This window comes from Nannobrachium achirus (genome assembly GCF_963921795.1).
Source record: "Nannobrachium achirus genome assembly, chromosome: 12".
In the NCBI taxonomy this organism is placed as follows: domain Eukaryota; kingdom Metazoa; phylum Chordata; class Actinopteri; order Myctophiformes; family Myctophidae; genus Nannobrachium; species Nannobrachium achirus.
Window position 1 is genome coordinate 2,294,682 of NC_137832.1, and position 27,500 is coordinate 2,322,181.

The window sequence follows — 27,500 nt, forward strand, 5'->3', positions numbered from 1 at the left end:
TTCCTGCTGCCATTAATTCCACTTGACCTCTCTCTCTCTGTCTGTCTCTCTCTCTCTCTCTCTCTCTCTCTCTCTCTCTTTCTCTCTCTCTTTTGTTGGTTGGTTTTGCCTCTAATGGAAAGCCATTTATATTCTACGTCTTTGATTGATTGAATATTTTATTAGCCGGAAATGGAGAACAGTACAAGTTTAGTCAATACAATAGTACAGTACAAGTACAGTTAAACACCTTGCCTAAAAGGAACATCCCAAATAAGTCCTTTTACGGTCTTTTTTACGTTGGAAGTCCTTGGTAATCAATTCATGGACATAACAAAAAGCAAGCAAAGATAACATTCAATATCATAGCAGTTATAAAAACACTATGTATGTACTTTGGGTCGTGTAGATGTATGATCTTGGGACGAGATGAATTGATTGTCTTTTGTAACAACATGAGCTGAATTGGAAGGATATGGTTTTAATAAAGAGCTCGTTCTCCCTCTCTCTCTCTCTCTCTCTCTCTCTCTCTCTCTCTCTCTCTCTCTCTCTCTCTCTCTCTCCCTGTCAGGTTGGGAAACATGACGAAGCCTGGATGATCCTGAAGCAAATCCACGACACCAACATGCGAGCGCGTGGGCAGCCCGAGAAAGTGTTCACCGTCAGTATCTCTCTACCTCTCTCTCTCTCTCTCTCTCTCTCTCCCTCTCTCTCTCTCTCTTGTGTGTGTGTGTGTCCCTATAAAGATCTATATGTATGTAATACCCATAATAATAATAATAATACTAACTAAATATAATACCCCATATAGGCATAATATATGCCTATATAATATACCTGCTCTAATACCCCAGGTTAGCGCTGTTCTTTAGATCGTCATATTCAGGATGCTATCAGCGGGAGTGAAGGGAGCGGAGGGAGGCTCAGGCTGCTGCTGTCCTTCAGACTTTACACCGAGGTGTGAAAAGCCTCTTAGTTCAGCCTGCACATCACAAACCTCTGATCTCCAAGTTGTTCAGCCTACAGAAAACACATTCTCCACGTTTTCACTTCTTTCTGTGTAATTTTTCCTGTATCAACGTCCATTCTTGATCAGTACAGCAGTGATTTTCAACCCTTTTCACATCAAGATCCTTTATTATTTATTCTGCATTTGATCCACAGAACCACTGGTTGATGACATTTATAGATTTTGTCCACAATTCCATGCTGTATTGACGTGGTACATAGAGTGTAGATTTCTTGGTGAATGTTCAAGGTTCAAGGTTACTTTAATTGGTCTCCCTGAGGAGAAATGTGTCTTGGACACATCGACAACCAGCAGCATACAACAATGCAAAAATACAGTACAATACAATACAAAAAACAACATTAAGTAAGTAAGGTGCACAGTGACAGATACATGTACAGCCCCATCCCGCATAATAACATAAATTAACATGATTGACATTGGGACAATGAACAGGGATAGGGAATAAGGGATGCTGAGGTTTGAGTGGTTAAAGTATAAAAGTTAACATATTTGACATAAATGTAAGGTGCTGTAATTCATTGGTGCCGTGGATAAAAAGTTATTTACAGGAGTGACCTGAGATTATATGTTTTGAGAAGGTCCCCCCACTAACCTCACCCCAAATGTACTCCTTTTCCCATGCACCCCCACTAACCCTAACCCCAAGAGGGAAATAGCAAGAGGTGGCAATTCTGGTTTACTTCCTGTATCCGCATGACATACTGCAGATGTAGGTGGATACCTTTTAGGAGGCATAAGGAGGTTTGGAGGGGGACTGCCCATAAGTCCGAAGGTTCATTAGTCCTCCATTAGGGTTACTGAGGTTAGGGTTAGGGTTAGGGTTCGGCATAACATTCTTAACAGATTCGGACTAATGGGCTGTCGGAAACAAAGAGGTTTCGGCATAGGCGGACTTTGCCATTTGCCCTAGGGGGGGCAGGCTAACTTATCACACTGTCCAACTACTGTTATTCATTGTGTCCACCAGACCACTAGTGTACCAAATAAAACACAATTACAATTATGTGTGGTTAGAGCAGTGTCATTTTACAAATTGTGTTAATTATTAAGTAAAATAGCAACTTTCATTATTGGTAACACAGTTGCAGTTTACAAGAAATGCCAATAAGAATAAACCATTTGATAATCTCAGCTATAATTTCTAAATGGCTACAAAACATTTTGTTTGATGCAGGAAAATAATTATTGTAATTTAATTTATTTTAAGTAATGAACAATAAGGGAATATCAGTGAATAATAACTTAAAAAATTGATATATTTACATTTCAAACCCCTTTTTAATTATTTTTCAAGCCTAATATGTGTAATCTTTGTGTACAGTTCGGATATTGCAGGTATGTTCAGGTATATTCATAGTCTGACAACCCCCATTCTTAGCAATGCTATCTTCAGAGAGAGAGAGGCTCTGATCCGCCCATGGGTTTCGGACCAATGCCATGGCACCGGTTTGGAGTCTATTCTCTCTCTCTAGGTCGTCCTCAGACGAGCCCTCCATCGTTGTTTCCAGTCATCTCGGTTCTCCATACATCTGGCCAGCTCATTGGTGTTCTGTGTCCCTACGTCTTCCTTGAGTACGTCCACGTATGTTTTTGTGGGACGTCCTCGCGACCGGTGCCCATGTGTTGGCTCCCACAGTACCAATTTGCTGGCTGGAAGCTCCTGGTGTCTTTGGCAGTGTCCTGCTAGTCTCATTCTTCTGGTGGCAATTTTCTCGCTTACCCTTGGTATTCCCTCATACAGGCTCCTGTTGGTAACATGTGCACTCCTGTTGATGTTGAGTACTGCACGCAACATTCTAGTGTAGCACCCATCTAGAGACTTCTGCAGGGTTGGCTTCAGGGTCCAGCATTCACTGCCATAGAGGAGAACAGACTCCACTGTTGCATAGAAGAAGCTAAGTTTGATTTGGCGGGGGAGGCTAGAGTTCCATACACTGTTCATGCCGTTCAGGGCCCTCCAAGCGAGTGCCTTCCTTACTTTAAGGTCTTTCTCAGTTGAGTCGACCCATGCGCCCAGGTACTTGAAGTCCTTGACTTCCTTCAACACAGCTCCTTCTGTTGTTGTCAGAGGTGAGTGATCAGGCTATTCATTTACAATGAGAGAGTGAGCGTGAGCACTGCTTCTGAACTATTATTTAGCTCCATGGTCACTGAACTAAATATTGGACCCAAACAACACACGGTACATAATATTCCCAAAATGTTCATACTAAAATTACTTTTTTGAGATGCACAAATCAGGAGAGAATCAACTTTATTATCAACCTTTCTTCTGGCCCAGCAACACACTCTTGCGGGATCTAAAACCAATAAACATGACGTTTGTGAGATTTGCCCTATCTTGTATATTGAAAATCTTTGCCTCGCCTGTTAAAGAGGACTCCGTTTCCCACGATGCATCGTTTCTCAGGTGAACAGGATCAAGATCCCCAAACAGCTGGACGAGCTGGTGGAGATGGAGGCGGAGTCTGGGAACCCAGTGAGCCGGGCTCTGTTCAGGATCAAGTCTGAGATACACGGGGTGAGATCTGTCTGTCTGTCTGTCTGTCTGTCTGTCTGTCTGTCTGTCTGTCTGTCTGTCTGTCTGTCTGTCTGCCTGTATGTATGTATGTCTGTCTGTCTGTCTGTCTGTCTGTCTGTCTGCCTGTATGTCTGTCTGTCTTTCTGCCTTTCTTCTCCAGATTTCAACCTGTGGGTCGGGACCCCCAGGGGGGGTTCCCACATTATTTCAGGGGGTCCCCAGATGATTAACTTAATGTGCAACATTGTTTTCTCTCTCAACAGTAAACAAACCAACATACGGTTTAAGTGTATAGAGGGTATCTGCACATTTCTAAAGTGATTTTTTAAGGACTTTTTAATATTTCTAAAATCACAAATTAAACATTGGCCAAATTGTCAAATATTAGAGGCAGAAATTGTGAAAATAGCAGATCGACATGCTCACAACGTCTCGCAACGCAAGGCGTTGTGAGCATGTCGATCTGCTATTTTCACAACAGAACCGTGTTATACAAAATGTAATGCCTCAACTCTTAGTGCTCGTCAGGGTGGGGGGTCCCCAGTTAAAATACCTAAAAAAGTTGGGAACTACTGATCTACATGATATATTTTCTACATACATGATGATATATGATGTGTTTTCCTCTTTCTCCTCCAGATCTACGTCAACCTGATGAAGTGTTTCAACTACCCCATGCGGGACACCATGCTGCGCCTGGCTGTAGTGTGGTTCACACTGTCTTTTGGGTGAGCCGACATTTGGATTACTTTTATTTAATGTTTTCAATCGTATCCAACTATCCCTTTTTTAAAAGCTCCGACCTAAAACATTTCAAACATTTTCCAAAAAGCTCACATCGCGTCTGTTACAATCCTATAGTCTCTAGTAGGAAGAAAGGATTGTCGCATACGGGTTGGAAAGTGAAGTCTAGTTTTTATTGACCGTCTATTTTTTCTTTTCTCGTTTAGAATGATTTTTTACAAAGAAATGTTTCCTTTCAAAACAGAAAAAAAATGTGAAAAACACAACATAAAATAAATAATCCAAATCAATCCGTACATAATCTGGAGTTTTAGAAACTGTTTAACCTAACAAACATAACAGAGTTCATTCTAATCCAAACTCACTACACTAAACTAATCTGTGTCCAAATGATAACTGTTACAAAAAGCTACACAACATTAACTCTAGCAAAAGAATCAAGCTCATCAAAACCTGGTCACAATCTGATCTAGGATTCTTCTAAATCTGATAACATGGAGCAGGGCGGAGCGGACAGTTTTGGGATCAGGGACGTACAGAGAATGTTAGAGAGGCAGGGGGTGACATTTCTAAAAGGGCCTTTTGGTGAAAATATTGAAAATAGCAGAACTCCAAGCGATGCTTTGTGAGCTTGGAGGTCTGCTATTTTTGATGATTGATACCACACTGAACTAAGCATAATCAAACCAATACTGCATATGCGGCGTACAGCATGGATTTCTTCACAGAGAGGGCAATTCTTTCAACATAAGATGCTGCATTCATGTGCAGGAGAGTTTGGACAATGCTGCCCTCAGGTATGGCATGTAAAGAGGGCATTTGCATTTCTTTCAGTTTCACGACAGTACAGTTCACTGGTACAAGGTCAACTAAAAGGATATACGCCCAAGAAAGCCTATGGCTTGTTTCAATTGAGGACCTTCTTTAAAGTCATATGTAAAATAAATGGTATTTACTATAGAAAGGTCATGGGATAGGCTTTGTTTTCTTTCTGTTGTCTTGAGTAGCAGCCGCCTGTAAGTGGCTTTTCAGAGCGGTTTTAAAGGAAGGTAGGGATTTACACTTCTTGAAGGCTTTCGGTAAGGCGTTCCACATTTTAGCGCCGTAGCAGGGGAAGGCAATTGACCCTTTCTCTAATTTGTTCATAGTGGCGAAGCAGTCAGATGGATGGATGGATAGATAGATAAATGTAACAGTGTACAGTAAAGAGCAAGGTATACATCAAAGAAAGGGAACGAAGAATATATACATCATAAAGTGTCAAAACCAGTCATTGCTCATAAGTGTAACAGCCATAAAAGCAAATAGCAATAGGAATACTTAAAGCTCAACTTATCAATGCAGTGCCAAACAAAAGTGTCCATAACAGTCAATGCTAGTCAGTGTTACAAGTATCTCACTGCCATGTCAAACACAAGCGAAATACTCAATACCACCAACGCAACCCAATAGTGCAGAGCCAAACATGTGAAAGACGACTTAAAGGCCTGTTTGTGATTGTTTGGTGCGTTGCCATGGCTACAGGTACTACGGTCTGTCGGTGTGGTTCCCAGACGTGATCAAACACCTGCAGGCTGACGAGTACGCCTCCAAGGTGAAGACGCACACCAACGAACGCATCGAGGACTTCACCTTCAACTTCACCCTGGAAAACCAGATCCACACCAACAGCACCTTCATCAATGACAGGTACACTAGCCATGTTAAACCTTCATCAATGACAGGTACACTAGCCATGTTAAACCTTCATCAATGACAGGTACACTAAGCATGTTAAACCTTCATAAATGACAGGTACACTAAGCATGTTAAACCTTCATAAATGACAGGTACACTAGCCATGTTAAACCTTCATCAATGACAGGTACACTAGCCATGTTAAACCTTCATCAATGACAGGTACACTAAGCATGTTAAACCTTCATCAATGACAGGTACACTGGCCATGTTAAACCGTCATCAATGACAGGTACACTAGCCATGTTAAACCTTCATCAATGACATGTACATTAGCCATGTTAAACCTTCATCAATGACATGTACACTAGCCATGTTAAACCTTCATCAATGACAGGTACACTAGCCATTTTAAACCTTCATCAATGACAGGTACACTAAGCATGTTAAACCTTCATCAATGACATGTACATTAGCCATGTTAAACCTTCATCAATGACAGGTACACTAGCCATGTTAAACCTTCATCAATGACAGGTACACTAAGCATGTTAAACCTTCATCAATGACAGGTACACTAGCCATGTTAAACCTTCATCAATGACAGGTACACTAAGCATGTTAAACCTTCATCAATGACAGGTACACTAGCCATGTTAAAGCTTCATCAATGACAGGTACACTAAGCATGTTAAACCTTCATCAATGACAGGTACACTAGCCATGTTAAACCTTCATCAATGACAGGTACACTAGCCATGTTAAACCTTCATCAATGACATGTACATTAGCCATGTTAAACCTTCATCAATGACATGTACACTAGCCATCTTAAACCTTCATCAATGACAGGTACACTAGCCATGTTAAACCTTCATCAATGACCTTCATCAATGACAGGTACACTAGTATGTTGCAACATATTTGTTTTTGTAGGCTAAATTCTGATTTAGGCCTAACTATAGGTTAGGCCTAAATGGGTTAAACATTCATCAATGACAGGTACACTAGCCATGTTAAACCTTCATCAATGACAGGTACACTAGCCATGTTAAACCTTCATCAATGACAGGTACACTAAGCATGTTAAACCTTCATCAATGACAGGTACACTAGCCATTTTAAACCTTCATCAATGACAGGTACACTAGCCATGTTAAACCTTCATAAATGACAGGTACACTAAGCATGTTAAACCTTCATCAATGACAGGTACACTGGCCATACTAAACCTTCATCAATGACAGGTACACTAGCCATGTTAAACCTTCATCAATGACATGTACATTAGCCATGTTAAACCTTCATCAATGACATGTACACTAGCCATGTTAAACCTTCATCAATGACAGGTACACTAGCCATGTTAAACCTTCATCAATGACCTTCATCAATGACAGGTACACTAGCCATGTTAAACCTTCATCAATGACAGGTACTGAGGTACACTAAGCATGTTAAACCTCCATAAATGACAGGTACACTAAGCATGTTAAACCTTCATCAATGACAGGTACACTAAGCATGTTAAACCTTCATCAATGACAGGTACACTAGCCATTTTAAACCTTCATCAATGACAGGTACACTAGCCATGTTAAACCTTCATAAATGACAGGTACACTAAGCAAGTTAAACCTTCATCAATGACAGGTACACTGGCCATGTTAAACCTTCATCAATGACAGGTACACTAGCCATGTTAAACCTTCATCAATGACAGGTACACTAGCCATGTTAAACCTTCATCAATGACCTTCATCAATGACAGGTACACTAGCCATGTTAAACATTCATCAATGACAGGTACATTAGCCATGTTAAACCTTCATCAATGACATGTACACTAGCCATGTTAAACCTTCATCAATGACAGGTACACTAGCCATGTTAAACCTTCATCAATGACCTTCATCAATGACAGGTACACTAGCCATGTTAAACATTCATCAATGACAGGTACACTAGCCATGTTAAACCTTCATCAATGACAGGTACACTAGCCATGTTAAACCTTCATCAATGACATTTACACTAGCTATGTTAAAGAACCTTCGTCAATGACAGGTAGACTAGCCATGTTAAACCATCATCAATGACAGGTACACTAGCCATGTTAAACCTTCATCAATGACATGTACATTAGCCTTGTTAAACCCTCATCAATGACATGTACACTAGCCATGTTAAACCTTCATCAATGACGGGTACACTAACCATGTTAAACCTTCATCAATGACATGTACATTAGCCATGTTAAACCTTCATCAATGACATGTACACTTGCCATGTTAAACCTTCATCAATGACAGGTACACTAGCCATGTTAAACCTTCATCAATGACCTTCATCAATGACAGGTACACTAGCCATGTTAAACCTTCATCAATGACAGGTACTGAGGTACACTAAGCATGTTAAACCTCCATAAATGACAGGTACACTAAGCATGTTAAACCTTCATCAATGACAGGTACACTAAGCATGTTAAACCTTCATCAATGACAGGTACACTAGCCATTTTAAACCTTCATCAATGACAGGTACACTAGCCATGTTAAACCTTCATAAATGACAGGTACACTAAGCAAGTTAAACCTTCATCAATGACAGGTACACTGGCCATGTTAAACCTTCATCAATGACAGGTACACTAGCCATGTTAAACCTTCATCAATGACAGGTACACTAGCCATGTTAAACCTTCATCAATGACCTTCATCAATGACAGGTACACTAGCCATGTTAAACATTCATCAATGACAGGTACATTAGCCATGTTAAACCTTCATCAATGACATGTACACTAGCCATGTTAAACCTTCATCAATGACAGGTACACTAGCCATGTTAAACCTTCATCAATGACCTTCATCAATGACAGGTACACTAGCCATGTTAAACATTCATCAATGACAGGTACACTAGCCATGTTAAACCTTCATCAATGACAGGTACACTAGCCATGTTAAACCTTCATCAATGACATTTACACTAGCTATGTTAAAGAACCTTCGTCAATGACAGGTAGACTAAACATGTTAAACCATCATCAATGACAGGTACACTAGCCATGTTAAACCTTCATCAATGACATGTACGTTAGCCTTGTTAAACCCTCATCAATGACATGTACACTAGCCATGTTAAACCTTCATCAATGACGGGTACACTAACCATGTTAAACCTTCATCAATGACATGTACATTAGCCATGTTAAACCTTCATCAATGACATGTACAGTTGTACACTAGCCATGTTAAACCTTCATCAATGACGGGTACACTAGCCATGTTAAACCTTCATCAATGAAAGGTACACTAGCCATGTTAAACCTTCATCAACGACAGGTGCACTAGCCATGTTAAACCTTCATCAATGACAGGTACACTAGCCATGTTAAACCTTCATCAATGACAGGTACACTAGCCATGTTAAACCTTCATCAATGACAGGTACACTAGCCATGTTAAACCTTCATCAATGACAGGTACACTAGCCATGTTAAACCTTCATCAATGACAGGTACACTAGCCATGTTAAACCTTCATCAATGACATTTACACTAGCTATGTTAAAGAACCTTCGTCAATGACAGGTAGACTAGCCATGTTAAACCATCATCAATGACAGGTACACTAGCCATGTTAAACCTTCATCAATGACATGTACATTAGCCTTGTTAAACCCTCATCAATGACATGTACACTAGCCATGTTAAACCTTCATCAATGACGGGTACACTAGCCATGTTAAACCTTCATCAATGAAAGGTACACTAGCCATGTTAAACCTTCATCAACGACAGGTGCACTAGCCATGTTAAACCTTCATCAATGACAGGTACACTAGCCATGTTAAACCTTCATCAATGACAGGTACACTAGCCATGTTAAACCTTCATCAATGACAGGTACACTAGCCATGTTAAACCTTCATCAATGACAGGTACACTAGCCATGTTAAACCTTCATCAATGACAGGTACACTAGCCATGTTAAACCTTCATCAATGACATTTACACTAACTATGTTAAAGAACCTTCGTCAATGACAGGTAGACTAGCCATGTTAAACCATCATCAATGACAGGTACACTAGCCATGTTAAACCTTCATCAATGACATGTACATTAGCCATGTTAAACCCTCATCAATGACATGTACACTAGCCATGTTAAACCTTCATCAATGACAGGTACACTAGCCATGTTAAACCTTCATCAATGACAGGTACACTAGCCATGTTAAACCTTCATCAATGACATTTACACTAGCTATGTTAAAGAACCTTCGTCAATGACAGGTACAGTAGACTAGCCATGTTAAACCATCATCAATGACAGGTACACTAGCCATGTTAAACCTTCATCAATGACATGTACATTAGCCATGTTAAACCCTCATCAATGACATGTACACTAGCCATGTTAAACCTTCATCAATGACGGGTACACTAGCCATGTTAAACCTTCATCAATGACATGTACATTAGCCATGTTAAACCTTCATCAATGACATGTACACTAGCCATGTTAAACCTTCATCAATGACGGGTACACTAGCCATGTTAAACCTTCATCAAAGACAGGTACACTAGCCATGTTAAACCTTCATCAACGACAGGTACACTAGCCATGTTAAACCTTCATCAATGACAGGTACACTAGCCATGTTAAACCTTCATCAATGACATTTACACTAACTATGTTAAAGAACCTTCGTCAATGACAGGTAGACTAGCCATGTTAAACCATCATCAATGACAGGTACACTAGCCATGTTAAACCTTCATCAATGACATGTACATTAGCCATGTTAAACCCTCATCAATGACATGTACACTAGCCATGTTAAACCTTCATCAATGACAGGTACACTAGCCATGTTAAACCTTCATCAATGACAGGTACACTAGCCATGTTAAACCTTCATCAATGACATTTACACTAGCTATGTTAAAGAACCTTCGTCAATGACAGGTACAGTAGACTAGCCATGTTAAACCATCATCAATGACAGGTACACTAGCCATGTTAAACCTTCATCAATGACATGTACATTAGCCATGTTAAACCCTCATCAATGACATGTACACTAGCCATGTTAAACCTTCATCAATGACGGGTACACTAGCCATGTTAAACCTTCATCAATGACATGTACATTAGCCATGTTAAACCTTCATCAATGACATGTACACTAGCCATGTTAAACCTTCATCAATGACGGGTACACTAGCCATGTTAAACCTTCATCAAAGACAGGTACACTAGCCATGTTAAACCTTCATCAACGACAGGTGCACTAGCCATGTTAAACCTTCATCAATGACAGGTACACTAGCCATGTTAAACCTTCATCAATGACAGGTACACTAGCCATGTTAAACCTTCATCAATGACAGGTACACTAGCCATGTTAAACCTTCATCAATGACATTTACACTAGCTATGTTAAAGAACCTTCGTCAATGACAGGTAGACTAGCCATGTTAAACCATCATCAATGACAGGTACACTAGCCATGTTAAACCTTCATCAATGACATGTACATTAGCCATGTTAAACCCTCATCAATGACATGTACACTAGCCATGTTAAACCTTCATCAATGACGGGTACACTAGCCATGTTAAACCTTCATCAATGACATGTACATTAGCCATGTTAAATCTTCATCAATGACATGTACACTAGCCATGTTAAACCTTCATCAATGACGGGTACACTAGCCATGTTAAACCTTCATCAATGACAGGTACACTAGCCATGTTAAACCTTCATCAACGACAGGTGCACTAGCCATGTTAAACCTTCATCAATGACAGGTACACTAGCCATGTTAAACCTTCATCAATGACGGGTACACTAGCCTTGTTAAACCCTCATCAATGACATGTACACTAGCCATGTTAAACCTTCATCAATGACATGTACAGTTGTACACTAGCCATGTTAAACCTTCATCAATGACGGGTACACTAGCCATGTTAAACCTTCATCAATGAAAGGTACACTAGCCATGTTAAACCTTCATCAACGACAGGTGCACTAGCCATGTTAAACCTTCATCAATGACAGGTACACTAGCCATGTTAAACCTTCATCAATGACAGGTACACTAGCCATGTTAAACCTTCATCAATGACAGGTACACTAGCCATGTTAAACCTTCATCAATGACAGGTACACTAGCCATGTTAAACCTTCATCAATGACAGGTACACTAGCCATGTTAAACCTTCATCAATGACATTTACACTAACTATGTTAAACCATCATCAATGACAGGTACATTAGCCATGTTAAACCCTCATCAATGACATGTACACTAGCCATGTTAAACCTTCATCAATGACAGGTACACTAGCCATGTTAAACCTTCATCAATGACAGGTACACTAGCCATGTTAAACCTTCATCAATGACATTTACACTAGCTATGTTAAAGAACCTTCGTCAATGACAGGTACAGTAGACTAGCCATGTTAAACCATCATCAATGACAGGTACACTAGCCATGTTAAACCTTCATCAATGACATGTACATTAGCCATGTTAAACCCTCATCAATGACATGTACACTAGCCATGTTAAACCTTCATCAATGACGGGTACACTAGCCATGTTAAACCTTCATCAATGACATGTACATTAGCCATGTTAAACCTTCATCAATGACATGTACACTAGCCATGTTAAACCTTCATCAATGACGGGTACACTAGCCATGTTAAACCTTCATCAAAGACAGGTACACTAGCCATGTTAAACCTTCATCAACGACAGGTGCACTAGCCATGTTAAACCTTCATCAATGACAGGTACACTAGCCATGTTAAACCTTCATCAATGACAGGTACACTAGCCATGTTAAACCTTCATCAATGACAGGTACACTAGCCATGTTAAACCTTCATCAATGACATTTACACTAGCTATGTTAAAGAACCTTCGTCAATGACAGGTAGACTAGCCATGTTAAACCATCATCAATGAGAGGTACACTAGCCATGTTAAACCTTCATCAATGACATGTACATTAGCCATGTTAAACCCTCATCAATGACATGTACACTAGCCATGTTAAACCTTCATCAATGACGGGTACACTAGCCATGTTAAACCTTCATCAATGACATGTACATTAGCCATGTTAAATCTTCATCAATGACATGTACACTAGCCATGTTAAACCTTTATCAATGACGGGTACACTAGCCATGTTAAACCTTCATCAATGACAGGTACACTAGCCATGTTAAACCTTCATCAACGACAGGTGCACTAGCCATGTTAAACCTTCATCAATGACAGGTACACTAGCCATGTTAAACCTTCATCAATGACGGGTACACTAGCCATGTTAAACCTTAATCAATGACAGGTAAACTAGCCATGTTAAACATCTGCATTACTTAATATGGTTAATGTTTGCCTGTTAACTCTCCTATGGTACCAACATCAATACAGCATGGAATTGTGGACAACATATTTTTTTGTGTCTGAGAGGTTAAATTTCATCAAACGGTGGTTCTGTGGCTCAAATGCTGAATAAATAATGGACCTTGATAAGAAAAAGGATGAAAACACCTGGAATAGAACAATAGAAAGTGTTTGTGTCCCAGAAGACAATAGACCAACGGGATGTCTGTGTTCCAGGTTCGTCAGCATGAAGCTGAGGTCGGTGACATTTGTCAGCTCCACCTTCGTCAACTGTTACTTTGAGGACGTCACCACGGTCGGCTCCTACTTCCACAACTGCACCTTTATCGGAGCGTTGTTCTTCAACACTGGTGAGACGCTATAACCATGACCGTTATCTTAGCTTCCTGTTCTTCAACACCTGTGAGGCGCTATAACCATGACCGACGTTAGCTTAGCTTCCTGTTCTGACCGTACACTTGGCTTTAATTTACTAAAAAATGTATAGATGAATTCTGGGATATGGTATGTATTAGTCCTATGCATAGTTTATAAGGCATAATAATGGGTTTTATACAGGGTTTTATACAGTAGTGTATGGGGACGCTACACTCTCCCTACGGTTCAAAACATTTAAAACTACAGACCTGTTATGGTCGTTCAGGGCTAGCTCTTTGTGCTTCTGCTAATATTATTGTGGCAAAAAGTTGCTTTTAGGTGGAGACCAAAAAGAGAGATTAGACGTTTGCCCGGGATACAAACTAGTGAAAATAGCAGATCTACATGAGCACGACGCGTCACTTTGCGCCACGCTTTTCACTACTTCTTATTATTTTCTTACATTTATGGCATTTCTTAGATGTGTTTGTTTTGTTTCTTTGTTTTTCGAAATGTATATGGGGAACAGCGCAGTATACATTCCATCAGAGCTCTCACTGTTCAGCTCCATGTTATTTCACTCTTGCTCAGGACAAGCAGTTGGGGTTTGCACTGTACGCAGTCTCAGTACCCAGTGTGTGCACTAGCTTGAAACTGTGTTCCGCACACAGCGATGATAAAAGAAGCACAGTGGTTGTGTGTTAGCGTCACAGTGGTGGTGTCTTAGTCTGTGCATACAGAGCTGAGCTCAGAGCTAAAGCCTCTGCCTGTGCCAACAGAGGTTAGCAGCACGTTGCTCACGCAACAGCCTGCATCAGGCTGCAGTACCAGGCCTACCGTGGTGGGGTTGGGTCCCCGGTGTTTAAATTCAAAGTAGCTCTATTGGTATGAGAAAATGTTTACAAGTGTTTACAACTGTCCTTTTTTTCTTATGTCTTATCTAAATTTACAACCATTGATTCCAGTTGGGTCCCCATTTGGGTTGATAAAAGAGATTGTTTGGAAATAAATAACTACTGGAAAGGCATAATTTTCAAGATGGCGTCCATGATGGCTGCTGGGAGCTATGCAAGGTTTTTTAATGTTGGGGGTGTACTTTTACATCAAGCTACCTCACACTAAGGAAACAGGAGATAGGCTCCTCCCCCTATGGGCCTCACGGCTATAGAAACAGGAGATAGGCTCCTCCTCCTATGGGCCTCACGGCTATAGACACAGGAGATAGGCTCCTCCCCCTATGGGCCTCACAGCTATAGAAACAGGAGATAGGCTCCTCCCCCTATGGGCCTCGCAGCTCGGCAAGGCTTTACTTTGATATATTTTGTGCGCAGACATCGACGACTCCAAGCTGCTGGACGGTACGGAGGTGATCAACTCCACGTGGAGCCACAACAAGACGGGATGTCAGATGACCTTCGACGACGACTACTCCGCCTACTGGGTCTACTTCATCAACTTCCTGGGGACGCTCGCCGTCCTGCCCGGAAACATCATCTCTGCCCTGCTGATGGACAAGATAGGACGCCTGTCTATGTTAGGTAGGACACACCCCTTTATGTCCATGTTAGGTAGGGCACACCCCTTTATGTCCATGTTAGGTACTAGGACACACCCCTTTATGTCCATGTTAGATAGGACACACCTCCTATCTGTCCATGTCTTGGTACAGTGGACAGGCGGTTAGGAAGTGTAGCTCAGTTTCCACTTCATTTTGTGTGCAGTGGGTGCAAAGTCTGTTTTCTCCAGGGAGCCAGGTATGCCTATGACGTAATTTCTCCATCGCAAGGCTGTGATTTTTCTTTGTTTTGGGTCGGTCACCTTGCTCAGGTATTCTGCCACGGTGTATTCTCTGCTTAGGGCCAAATAGCATTCTAGTTTGCTCTGCTTTTGGGTTGCTTCTCTCCAATGTGTCAGGTAGCTTTCTTTCTGCTGTTTTATAATTTGGTTTAGTCCAGTGCGTTTTCTATCTGGTGCCTGCTTGAGTTCCCTGACCAGTTGGCTAGAGTTTGTGTGTGAGTGCCTTGTTATGGAGTGCATCTGGGTCACTTTCTTTTAAGTGGTTATAACATTTAAATGCTCTCTTTTTATTTTGATTATGAGTGGATATCGTCCTAATTCTGCCCTGCATGCATTATTTGGAGTTTTTTTGCTGGATCTGGAGAATTGATTTGCAGTATTCTGTGTGCAGGTTCTCAATTTGGTGTTTGTCCCATTTTTCAAGATCTTGTTTGCAGGTGGTCCCAGGATCTCACAACCATAGAGGGAAATTGGTTCTATCTAGTCCAGTATTTTAAGCCAGGTTTTTATTGGTTTGTCTATTTTAGTTGTTAGTTATTTTTGATGGCACAGAAGGCCCTTCTTGCCTTGTCTCTCAGATATTTTACAGCATGGTTGGTACACCCCTTACCTGTCCATATTAGGTATAGGACAGACCCCCTTATGTCCATGTTAGGTATAGGACTCACCCCTGGGGAGTGACTTTATGACAGCTGCACCCGTCATCAATCCACTCCCCCTCTATCTAATTATTGGAAAGCATTAAATACTTGATATTCGTCCGTCCTGAGACATTTTGAAAGTGGAGCATGCTCAGTCTCCTCTAGGGGGCTCTATGTGTGATGTAATGTCGTCATTTCTCCTCTAGGGGAGCTGTACATACTGAAAGCAAGGTAAATAGGAGGTAAAGACACCCACGCCCCTTTCGCTATCTCGCAATTCCAACCGGCAGATTCGTCGCACCATGGGTGCCAAACTGCAGCCGGAAGTTTGTTAGAATGCACTGGAGTCAGTGGAAGAGTGTGGAGCAGCTTGGGAGCAGCTCATGAATAAACACTGTTTCTGAACAATTGAGACCTTTATAACATACTCAGCTCAGGAAAATAAAAGAAGGCATGTCACAATTCTTTTTCTGCTGTGTTGATTTTCGATTTGTCATTTTATATAATCGGGAGATATCTTAAAAAGTCCTGGAATAAATTCCTTACCAAAACATTTCTTCACCAATGTGTTTGTAAAGGTGTCTAGTAACATATCTAACAAAGACTGAAATTCAGTTTCCCTAGGAACATCTTTGACAGCTATTCTGGGTCTCATTCACTCACTATACACTATACTATAAGGGAAAAAATCACTCCCAAAAAATATGCTTTAAGTGGGATGTGAGGGGTCTAACTAGGTGTTTTTAATTATTCTGAATCCATTGCAAGCATTTGTTTTGCACAAAAAAACATTCATTGGGTTAAAAACAGCCCATAAAATTATGGTTTAGTGATGAGTCATCACTTTTCACAGTGGTATGGGGGTCCATTTCTAGCCCAAGGAATGTTTTTGGTGCAAAACAAATGCTTGCAATGGATTCGGAATAATTAAAAACACCTAGTTAGACACCTCACATCCCACTTAAAGCATATTTTTTGGGAATGATTTTTTCCCCTATAGTATAGTGTATAGTGAGTGAATGAGTCAATGAGACCCAGAATTACCCTAGCTGTCAAAGATTTTCCTAGGGAAACTGAATTTCAGTCTTTGTGAGATGTGTTACTAGACACCTTTACAAACACATTGGTGAAGTTTTTTTTGGTAAGGAATTTATTCCAGGATTTGACACTATTTCTAAAGATATCCCCCGATTAATAGCAGTATCTAAAGAGCACAAAGTATGTTTCTAAACGTGCCAAGTATCGCAAGACTATCCACCGTTTCCTGTCTGGGAACCAAATCTCGCGATACTTCGGCGACAGAAACAAATATTATTTACTGTTATTATTATTATTTAATTATGTACTGTGCACATCGAAAAGCAAGTGATTGGAAAAAATACCTGTAATATGTTTTATTTTATATTCCTGATCAGATTATATGACAAAGGTCCCAGTCGTTCATAAATAGTGTTTCTTCCAGGTTTGTTCATGAGCTGATCTTGCCGGCTCCATTCACTGTCACGTATTTCACCATGAAGCTCACCCATGGTGAGCTTCATGGCCGGACATGGTGAGCTTCATGGCCGGACATGGCGCATCCCCGTCATGTGATGTCCCTTCCTTCCTTACATTCCTTGTCTGAAAGTCAAGCATGCTCAGTCAGAGGTGATGGTCGTAACATTGACTGTAGGACGGTGGGATGACTCATCCGGCATGGAGGACCAGGCTGATTGTTCAGCATTAGTCCTTCACTTTGTCCCTCAACTCTCTCACATCTTAAAGAGGCGGTGCCATAGTTTTGTGCTTGTTCTGTGTGTCTATGAAGTTAACATTACTAACCCTAACCCTAGACCACCTGGTGAGGTTATAATATGCAAATATGTCTTCCCTGTGTATTTTTGGTTACTTCCTGAAAGCTGAAAGCCTCTGAGTCAAAAGGCCCCACTGAAAAACCCTGTGGGTGTGGCTAACTTCAGCTGGGTCACCACCCACCTGACAACCAGATACTTAATTAACTGGTGGGTGTGGCCATAAAAACATAATTTTAACTCTTTATGTATACCTAGTATAATCATACTTGATAATCATGTTTTAGGGAGGAAACAAAATCATGGCACCCCATCTTTAATGTGTGTAAAAATATACTTTCTGTCTGTTTGTCACAAATGTAATGTGGTCTTGTCTCCTCGAGGGGTGCTGTGTGGTGATGTAATGTGGTCTTGTCTCCTCTAGGGGTGCTGTGTGGTGATATAATGTGGTCTTGTCTCCACTAGGGGTGCTGTGTGGTGATGTAATGAGGTCATGTCTCCACTAGGGGTGCTGTGTGGTGATGTAATGTGGTCTTGTCTCCACCAGGGGGCTCTATGGTGCTGTCGGGCATCAGTTGCTTCTTCCTGTGGTTTGGGACCAGCGAGTCCATGATGATCTTCATGCTGTGTCTCTACAACGGTCTGAGCATCTCCGCCTGGAACTCTCTGGACGTGGTGACCACAGAGTCCTTCCCTACTAACAGGAGGTATCTACTATCTATGTTCATATCACCACAGACTAACAGGATCTACATATCTATGTTTATATCACCACAGAGTCTATTTCTAACTACTAATAATAGTTAGCTACTCCTCCCGCGAGGGAAATTCAGTATTTTCAGCTCAACCCAGCTGATTCGCTGCACAACTGTGCGTTACAGGGACTGTAATACCGTTCCTGCTGCTCCGATTCTCTGGCTGATCTGATGCTCTGTCACGAGTGATGGGAGCATCACTCGTGAACAAGACCCTGAGATACTTAAACTCCTTCACCTGGGGCAAAGTCCCGTTCCCCACTTGGACTGCAGAATCCATCTGGTTCCTGCTGAGAACCGTGGCCTCAGATCTGGAGATGCTAATTCTCATCCCAGACTCTTTTTTTATTCTTTGTTTTTATTCAGTGTCAGTCAGTGAAGGCCATTTGTTGGTGTTTGTTCCAGAGCTGTTTGTGTCAGGGAAATCTTGCTGCTTCTACGTCCCATTATTTAGACTACGGGCATCGGCAGGTTAGCTACTCACCAGCGTCAGAGTTACTGAGGTTAGGGTTAGGGTTTGAGTTAGGTTTAGGCATAGAGGTTAACATTCACCAGCGTCGGCAGGTTAGCATTTTACCAGGTTAACATTCACCCGCGTTGAAATACTGGGACGTAGAACAAATGTTTGTCAAAATATCGACACGCTCCCGTTTGTGTCTGTTTTAAAAACTTTAAAAACGAAACCTCCTCTCCCTCTCTCTCCTCAGAGGAACGGGCTTCGGGTTCTGCAACGCTCTGTGCAAGCTGGCGGCGGTCCTGGGGAACCTGATCTTCGGCAGCCTGGTGGGCATCACCAAGGCCATCCCCATCCTGATGGCCTCCTCCGTGCTGGTGGGCGGGGGCCTGGTGGCGCTGAGGCTGCCCGACACCCGCGCCAACGTGCTGATGTAGGCCTAGAGGTCCACCCACCCAGAACAACACCCTCATGCAGGTCCACCCATCAGAACAACGCTCCTCATGTAAAGACCGGTCCACCCAGAACAATGCAACTCCTCCCAATGCTATCGTCCAGAGAGAGAGAGAGCCTGGAGTGACCAGGACTGCCCCCTAGCTGCAGACCCATGGAACTGCAGTATTTGGGGGATGATGATAATAAACGGTTGCGAGGAGTTGCGTTGAAAATCGTTGGTGTGGACTCGCCTTAAAACACCATACCGGAAGGAAATATATGTCATACCTCTCAAAATATACTTTATTAATTATAATAATAATAATATTATTGGAGCGATTCCAGAGAAAAACACATTTTGAGTGGCCGGAAAAAAATATATAGCGGTATTATATTGTGCAAATATATTTTCAAGGTCCAATGTGTATTTTCCAAAAAAATACTATAATATATATTTTTTTGGTATATTTTGGAAATCAAGGAGGTGAAATATGTTTTCGTCTCGGTATGACACACCAGCAGTGTTCCCCCCCCACCCCCACCCCCCACTGGGAGTGCGAGGTAAAAAAAAAAGAAAAGGATGACATCGAGGGGGATCCGATCCAGTCTGGTCCGATCCAGTCCAGGGGGAGTGCAAAGTGCTTGGATCACATGTATCAAAACAATCTGTAGCAATATCTCCCATTTGGGTTGTTTTGTTTCACTTCCTCTTCCTCTTCCTCCTTGGTTGTTTTCTTCACTTCCTCCTCGCCAGAAAAGCCTAACTTAAAGTCTGTTCAAAAACAAACAAGCTAAAACAATGCGTAACCGTATTCTTCTGGCTACACATACGTCATGTCCTAGTTTGAGCCAATAGGGCAAGAGGATCAAGGTCACTTGATTCCCTTGTTTGGCCCGGAATACGGTAGTTTTTTTGTGTCTCAGAGGATATATTATGGGCAGAATCGCGTAAGGTTTAGAATGTTTGGCGACCCCGTTTTCACTCTTCATTACGTCGATGGTTGCTGCAATCACCTGCACGACAATACTTCACCATATGTTGGCGCTGTGACGAAATAAACCCACAAAATGTAACAACAGCTGTGTTGTTTAACCCGGAGAAGCAATGGCGGATTCGGCCGAGAAGGGAAGTTAGTTTAACGCTGCAATGGCTGAGGAGACAAAACTCCTGCTAAACCCAAACTTGTGCCACTTCAGGGTTCTGTATCTTCACCCTGACGGCATGAGGTGGAAGTAGAGATACAGAGGATGATCAGTGTTATTAGTTATTGATATAGTTATTGATACTGAGGATGATGAGTGTCATCTGTTATTGAGAGTGCCAAGTGATGAAGGAAGCAATACGGCCGGGTAACACTGTAAAGTTAGTTTCTGTCATGGACAGTAAGTATAGTGAAGAAAACATGACACCTAGACTCAATCAGCTTACAGAATGGTCTTCTTTAAGTATGAACCAGGCTGTATGTATCCACGAGTTTCCTACGCCCCATAGTGCATTGCGCAAACGTTTGCATCGATCTTCCGGCGCCGATTTACAAGCTCTCAACGGGTTGCATCTGCGACGCGACGTGAGCTTGTATGTCTGCTGTTAAACCCGGAAGTTTGGTCCGGATAGTCTCCAGTAAACTCCCGCGGAAACTTGTGGATAGGCCTAGTGTACAACCTGCAGACAGCTGTGTGCTGCTGTGTATTAAACCACAGGTGAGTTTGTGAAATATTGATAACTACTCTCCATTAGAGAGGTTTCACCCAGATGGAGACAGACTGATAAACAAGCACTAATGAGACACACACACATCCACACACGCGCACACACACGCACAGGCACAGGCACACACAAACACACACACACACACACACACACACACACACGCACACACGCACGCACGCACGCACGCACGCACGCGCGCACGCGTACAAGCGCACGCAGAGGGACTACATGATCAGACGCACCGCACACGCAGCACATCTGTCCCAACAGCTGGCCTTGGACCCCACAAGACACGCACACACACACACACACACACACACACACACACACACACACACACACACACACACACACACACACACACACACGCACACACGCACTCACACACATAGAAAACCCACCAGGCAGAGGTGTCATTTCAGAAAGAAATAGGGGGCGGAAAAAAAATTCGTTACCAAATGCAGACCCATTTCTAAAATAGAGAAAATTGTTTGCGTTGAGAGCTTGTAGATCAACTATTTTCACTGTTAATAATGACATAATAATGACCTCTAAAATTACATTCACAAAATAGGGATTTGAAAGTGGTTTATAAATGAATAGTTACATTAAACAATAAAAGGCTTGTCTAAATTATAACACATGTAGAAATGAGCCGAACAGAACAAAAACCAAAACACCAACAAAAAGTGAAAAACTTGATTATTATTATTGTTATTTTAGTTGTATTTGTTTAAATCTTGATGATTACGGCATATAGGGCTCTCGAAATAGAAGTCTTACCTTCTACGTGGATTCATTCCTTAAAAATGGCAATAATCGCACTAACATTTTTTGAAAATAAGCTTACTATTATGATGGATTAATTTTGTATCATGTGTTATATTTCCCTCATATATTCAAATCATCGTTGTTTTATTCTTAATGTGTTTTTATTCATGTGTAGAAACATTACCTGGGATACCAAGCCCTTTGCACTGCCCCTCCCCCCCCCCCCCCCACCCCTCCCCACACCAACCTCAAGAATATCAAGGCCATACTGAAAAACACTATTTTGTTGTAATATTTAAATGTAAATGTTATTAAAGTCTAAACGATGGTGAACTTTATTTGAATCTTCCGCTGGCTGAGAACCTTCACTGCTGTGTTTTTAAAAAAAGTACAGCAGGAAAGAAATGGTAGTGATTTAATTTTATGTTCTGTCTAAATGTCGCTGTTAACAAACCTTCTCTTCTCCTCTGTGTCGTTAATAATAATTAATAATGTAAAAAAGAAGGGGAAAAAAAGAAGAAAAAGCCTCAGGCTCAAACTGTGTTTTATTTTTCTGTCTGCTTGGGGTTTTTTTGGCTTTGTGTTTGGCTCCCTCTCGTGGCTGTTGTCTGTGCTGTCATCCTCCCCAGGCGTCCTCAAACATTCAGTAAATGAATGGCCTTTTTCTTCTAAAAACAAAACGTGCCTCTCTGGAGCGCCGCAGGACAGAACGTCAGTGGACAGACACTGAGTGTAGGCTTACTGTAGGTCTACAGACACTGAGTGTAGGCTTACTGTAGGCCTACAGACACTAAGTGTAGGCTTACTGTAGGCCTACAGACACCGAGTGTAGGCGACACTGAGTGTAGGCTTACTGTAGGCCTACAGACACTAAGTGTAGGCTTACTGTAGGTCTACAGACACCGAGTGTAGGCGACACTGAGTGTAGGCTTACTGTAGGCCTACAGACACCTAGGCTTACTGTAGGCCTACAGACACTGAGTGTAAGCTTACGGTAGGTCTACAGACACCGAGTGTAGGCTTACTGTAGGCCTACAGACACTGAGTGTAAGCTTACTGTATGTCTACAGACACTGAGTGTAATACAATATAGATAGATAGAAGTAGCCTGTAGTAGCATTGGCAAAAAGAAAGGCCACATTCAGACATTAGAGGCACGCGCCTCTAGCATGTCCTTGGGGGAGGAGGGAAGCCTCTAGCATGCCTCTTGGCTTAAAGCAAGTTTGCTTTAAGCCAAGAGGCATGCTAGAGGATTCCATGCAAGAGACTTGCATGCTTGAGACTTCCATGCTAGAGGCCTCCGTGCTAGAGACTTCCATGCTAGAGGCCTCCATGCTAGAGACTTCCATGCTAGAGGCTTCCATGCTAGAGACTTCCATGCTAGAGACTTCCATGCTAGAGGCCTCCATGCTAGAGACTTCCATGCTAGAGGCCTCCATGCTAGAGACTTCCATGCTAGAGGCCTCCATGCTAGAGACTTCCATGCTAGAGACTTCCATGCTAGAGACTTATAAGGCTAGAGGCCTCCATGCTAGAGACTTCCATGCTAGAGGCCTCCATGCTAGAGACTTCCATACTAGAGACTTCCATGCTAGAGGCCTCCATGCTAGAGATTTCCATGCTAGAGACTTCCATGCTAGAGACTTCCATGCTAGAGGCTTCCATACAGGCTTCCATAGGGAATGAATTGCTTTCCTCCCCCCCTCATCCCCCAAGGGCAAGGACAAGTCAGGTGCTTCTAATGTGTAATTCCGGCCTTACAAAACAGGTTCCGCTGTACACCGCCTCACCGCAGCCACACGGCGGCGCTCTGTGTGTTCCTCCACAGAAGCTGTCTCAGTCAAGAGTGTTCTGACAGACATGCAGAGAGCAATGCATTCTGGGTGTTTTCCTCTTAAAAAGCCATGCGCGGTTTAGCGGCCGAACTACCTGTTGTATTTGACCTTTGACCCCGTGAGAACAATGCGTGCTTGTGCGTGTGTGTGATGCGTTTCCTCCTCATCGTGTACATGTGAAACTCTGTAAACACGTTCTGATTGGCTGCTAGATGGCTGCTAGGGATAATTGGATATATGAGGGAATGTGTACATCGCAAAGGCACGACAGAATTGTTGAATTATTAGTTAAAGCAAGGGTCTTCAACAGAGGGTCCGGGACCCCTGGGGGGTCCTCAGAGTTACTACAGGGGTCCTCCAAATCTCTGTGTGGTATGAACTTTTTTTCTCCTTTTTTTTATATGAACCGCTTGAACCCTAGTGTCCATATTCGGAGAACTTAAGGCAAAAATTGCAGGTCTACAAGCTCACAACGTCTCGCAGAGCATTTTAAGTACAGATTGAAAGGTGAAGTTTATTAAGTATTGACGGTTCAAGTGGTTAAATATCTGAAAACACAAATTGACATGAACCCAAAATACACTGATGATTGTGCTGTCAAACAATGAAACTACAGTATATGGAATCTATGAAAAGGTTGAGGGGGTCCCTGCTTCATCTCTCTCTCAGCTAAGGGGTCCTTGGCCTAAAAACGTTGAAGACCCCTGAATTAAAGATATAAGTATGTATCATCATCTGCCAACAATTTGTGATATTGTGTTTCAACTGCCATGTTCATGCGCAATAATGAAAATTATGCCTTTTGAGAAGTCTCTGTAATGTCCATAAACTAGTTGTGAGGCCTGCAGATTGAAGCCTCTGTAATGTCCATAAACTAGTTGTGAGGCCTGCAGATTGAAGCCTCTGTAATGTCCATAAACTAGTTGTGAGAGGTCTGCAGATTGAAGTCTCTGTAATGTTCATAAACTAGTTGTGAGGCCTGCAGATTGAAGCCTCTGTAATGTCCATAAACTAGTTGTGAGGCCTGCAGATTGAAGCCTCTGTAATGTCCATAACTAGTTGTGAGGCCTGCAGATTGAAGCCTCTGTAATGTCCATAACTAGTTGTGAGGCCTGCAGATTGAAGTCTCTGTAATGTCCATAAACTAGTTGTGAGGCCTGCAGATTGAAGCCTCTGTAATGTCCATAAACTAGTTGTGAGGCCTGCAGATTGAAGCCTCTGTAATGTCCCATAAACTAGTTATGAGGCCTGCAGATTGAAGCCTCTGTAATGTCCATAAACTAGTTGTGAGGCCTGCAGATTGAAGCCTCTGTAATGTCCATAAACTAGTTGTGAGGCCTGCAGATTGAAGCCTCTGTAATGTCCATAAACTAGTTGTGAGCCTTGCAGATTGCAGGAATGCCCAACAAGCCCAGAGCTGACGTTGGATTGGCTGAATTGTGTTCAGTGTCTGTGATAAACTGGCAGTGACCATATATGGAGGAGACGATGCTTCCTGTGTCCGTGATCTGTTTCCAGAAACACTTGTTGTTGAGTTTCACAAGTTTGTGCTTCTACCGTTGTTTGTGTTCAAGAATTCATTGTTGAACGTGAACGCAAATAAAGATGTTAAATGTGTGTGTGTGTGTGTGTGTGTGTGTGTGTGTGTGTGTGTGTGTGTGTGTGTGTGTGTGTGTGTGTGTGTGTGTGTGTGCGCGTGTGCGTGCGTTCACATTATGTGTAGATAATGTACATAATTAAAAGCTGATATTGGTGGATGCTGGGATTATAAATGAGGACAATGTAAAATCTGGAAGGGTTGAAGTTAGAGCTCCTCACGGGTCCCTGTTGAGACCGTCGGGTTCCATCCGTGTTTCATCACTGGGTCGGGGCCGGGTCGGAATCGTCCGTATTCCCTTGGAACCAGGGACGTGCTGGCCATTGGGAAAAGCGGGACAACTCCTGAACGGCCGGTTCATTCCCATTAGGAATTAGGCCATTAGGAAAAAATAAATAAAAATGTCGGCCTTTGTTCCATTTTGAGCCTGGGCGGCCAACAAAGTAAATCGTCACTGTCGGGCAGAAACCTCGTATATCCAAGTTTCAAATTTGTAATTTTAGTTTTTTTGAGTAGCAGCAGCAGCGCTATAGAGAGAGATCTCTCTCTATAGCGCGCAATGAGGGCCTCTCCAACTCTTTTTCCCGGGCTGAATCAGGGGCCCAGCACGTCCCTGCTCGGAAGCAGGGGTCCAGTTGTCTGGATTTAAAATGAATCAAACACAGAACTAAAAGTTCCTATATTTGGCCGCTAGTTGCGCTGTTCTGTCACCAGAAGCAACTCGTTCTCCATAGGATTCCATCCATTTACCCCCAAACTTTTACATTTGATTACATTTTGATTATTATTGACCTTAAACATTGTCATACATACTTTATGGTTCCTGTCGCTAGTTTAAAGCCTCGTTTCAATCACCATGATATGCGTTTTGTGAAAATATGGTCCAATTTATGTTATAATTGATGCTAAAGCAAGGTATGCTGTAGGAGGGGCTTGCGATGATTCCGGGTTTGGAATCTGAACATATTTTGACGGCTCCATTTTCTGGGACCCCTGAAGAGCTCTGGTTCTCTGAGTGGGGTCCATTTCTACACCCTCAGAGTTACATTTACACCATTAACACTCCAGGCTTTTACAGTGTGCCCCCCCCCCCTGTTTACTGTACCTGTATCTGTCGTACTGTCTCCCTCCTGCTACTGTGTGTGTGTGTGTGTGTGTGTGTGTGTGTGTGTGTGTGTGTGTGTGTGTGTGTGTGTGTGTGTGTGTGTGTGTGTGTGTGTGTGTGTTTGCGCACTCGCATGTGCGTGTGTGTACGATCTCAATCTTGCATGTGTGTAAGAAGAAAAAGAAAATATTTATCTGGTGGAAAACCTGAAAGAAAAATAGATGATAATTTTTTTTTGTTGAACTGAAAAAAAGTGAATGTATGTTTATTTTTACTTTCATCTATTTTGTGGAAGTTAAATGGAAGCTGTGTGTGTGTGTGTGTGTGTGTGTGTGTGTGTGTGTGTGTGTGTGTGTGCGTGCGTGCGTGCGTGCGTGCGTGCGTGCGTGCGTGCGTGCGTGCGTGCGTGCGTGCGTGTGTCTGCGTGCGTGCGTGCGTGGCGTTATGCGCTGTGTGTTCTTTGATGTATTAAGGGATTTAAGGACAGAATGATAATTTGCCAAACACCGCCCTCTAGCTGTGAGTAATGATGATTGCAGACTGTGCTGCTTCTCCAATGAATATGAAATACAATAAATAAATAAAACCATGTGTTCTCTTGCAAAATGAGCTGTGTATGATGTGCATTTGTTTTAATATCCATTGCCTAATCTAGCTGGTCCTGGGTTCGATGCCCGCCGGGGGACGCTGTGGGTGCTGGGGGCGTGTTCTCTCCTCCGCGTCATCAGCGCCCACACCCTACGTGGGTTTGGCAAAAGGGCCTTTCTGTGTGGAGTTTGCATGTTCTCCCCATGTCTCCTAGGGTAGATACCCTCACAAAGAAAACATGCAGTAATCCTGGTCTCTATGCAG

The 27,500-nt window shown here is 42.3% G+C and overlaps 1 protein-coding gene across 1 annotated transcript in view; it reads left to right on the forward strand.

Moving 5' to 3' along the window:
* Positions 1 to 19,631, forward strand: part of sv2ca (synaptic vesicle glycoprotein 2Ca) — a gene marked incomplete at both ends in the record, with an annotated part of 86,849 nt that extends 67,218 nt beyond the window's left edge. Inside the window, 8 exons of the mRNA XM_080738857.1 lie at positions 551 to 640; positions 3,423 to 3,533; positions 4,173 to 4,261; positions 5,802 to 5,966; positions 13,617 to 13,750; positions 15,089 to 15,295; positions 18,533 to 18,692; positions 19,448 to 19,631. Coding sequence (XP_080594983.1) covers positions 551 to 640; positions 3,423 to 3,533; positions 4,173 to 4,261; positions 5,802 to 5,966; positions 13,617 to 13,750; positions 15,089 to 15,295; positions 18,533 to 18,692; positions 19,448 to 19,631 — 1,140 coding nt within the window. The remainder of the gene's footprint in view (positions 1 to 550; positions 641 to 3,422; positions 3,534 to 4,172; positions 4,262 to 5,801; positions 5,967 to 13,616; positions 13,751 to 15,088; positions 15,296 to 18,532; positions 18,693 to 19,447) is intronic.
* Positions 19,632 to 27,500: the final 7,869 nt, after the last annotated feature.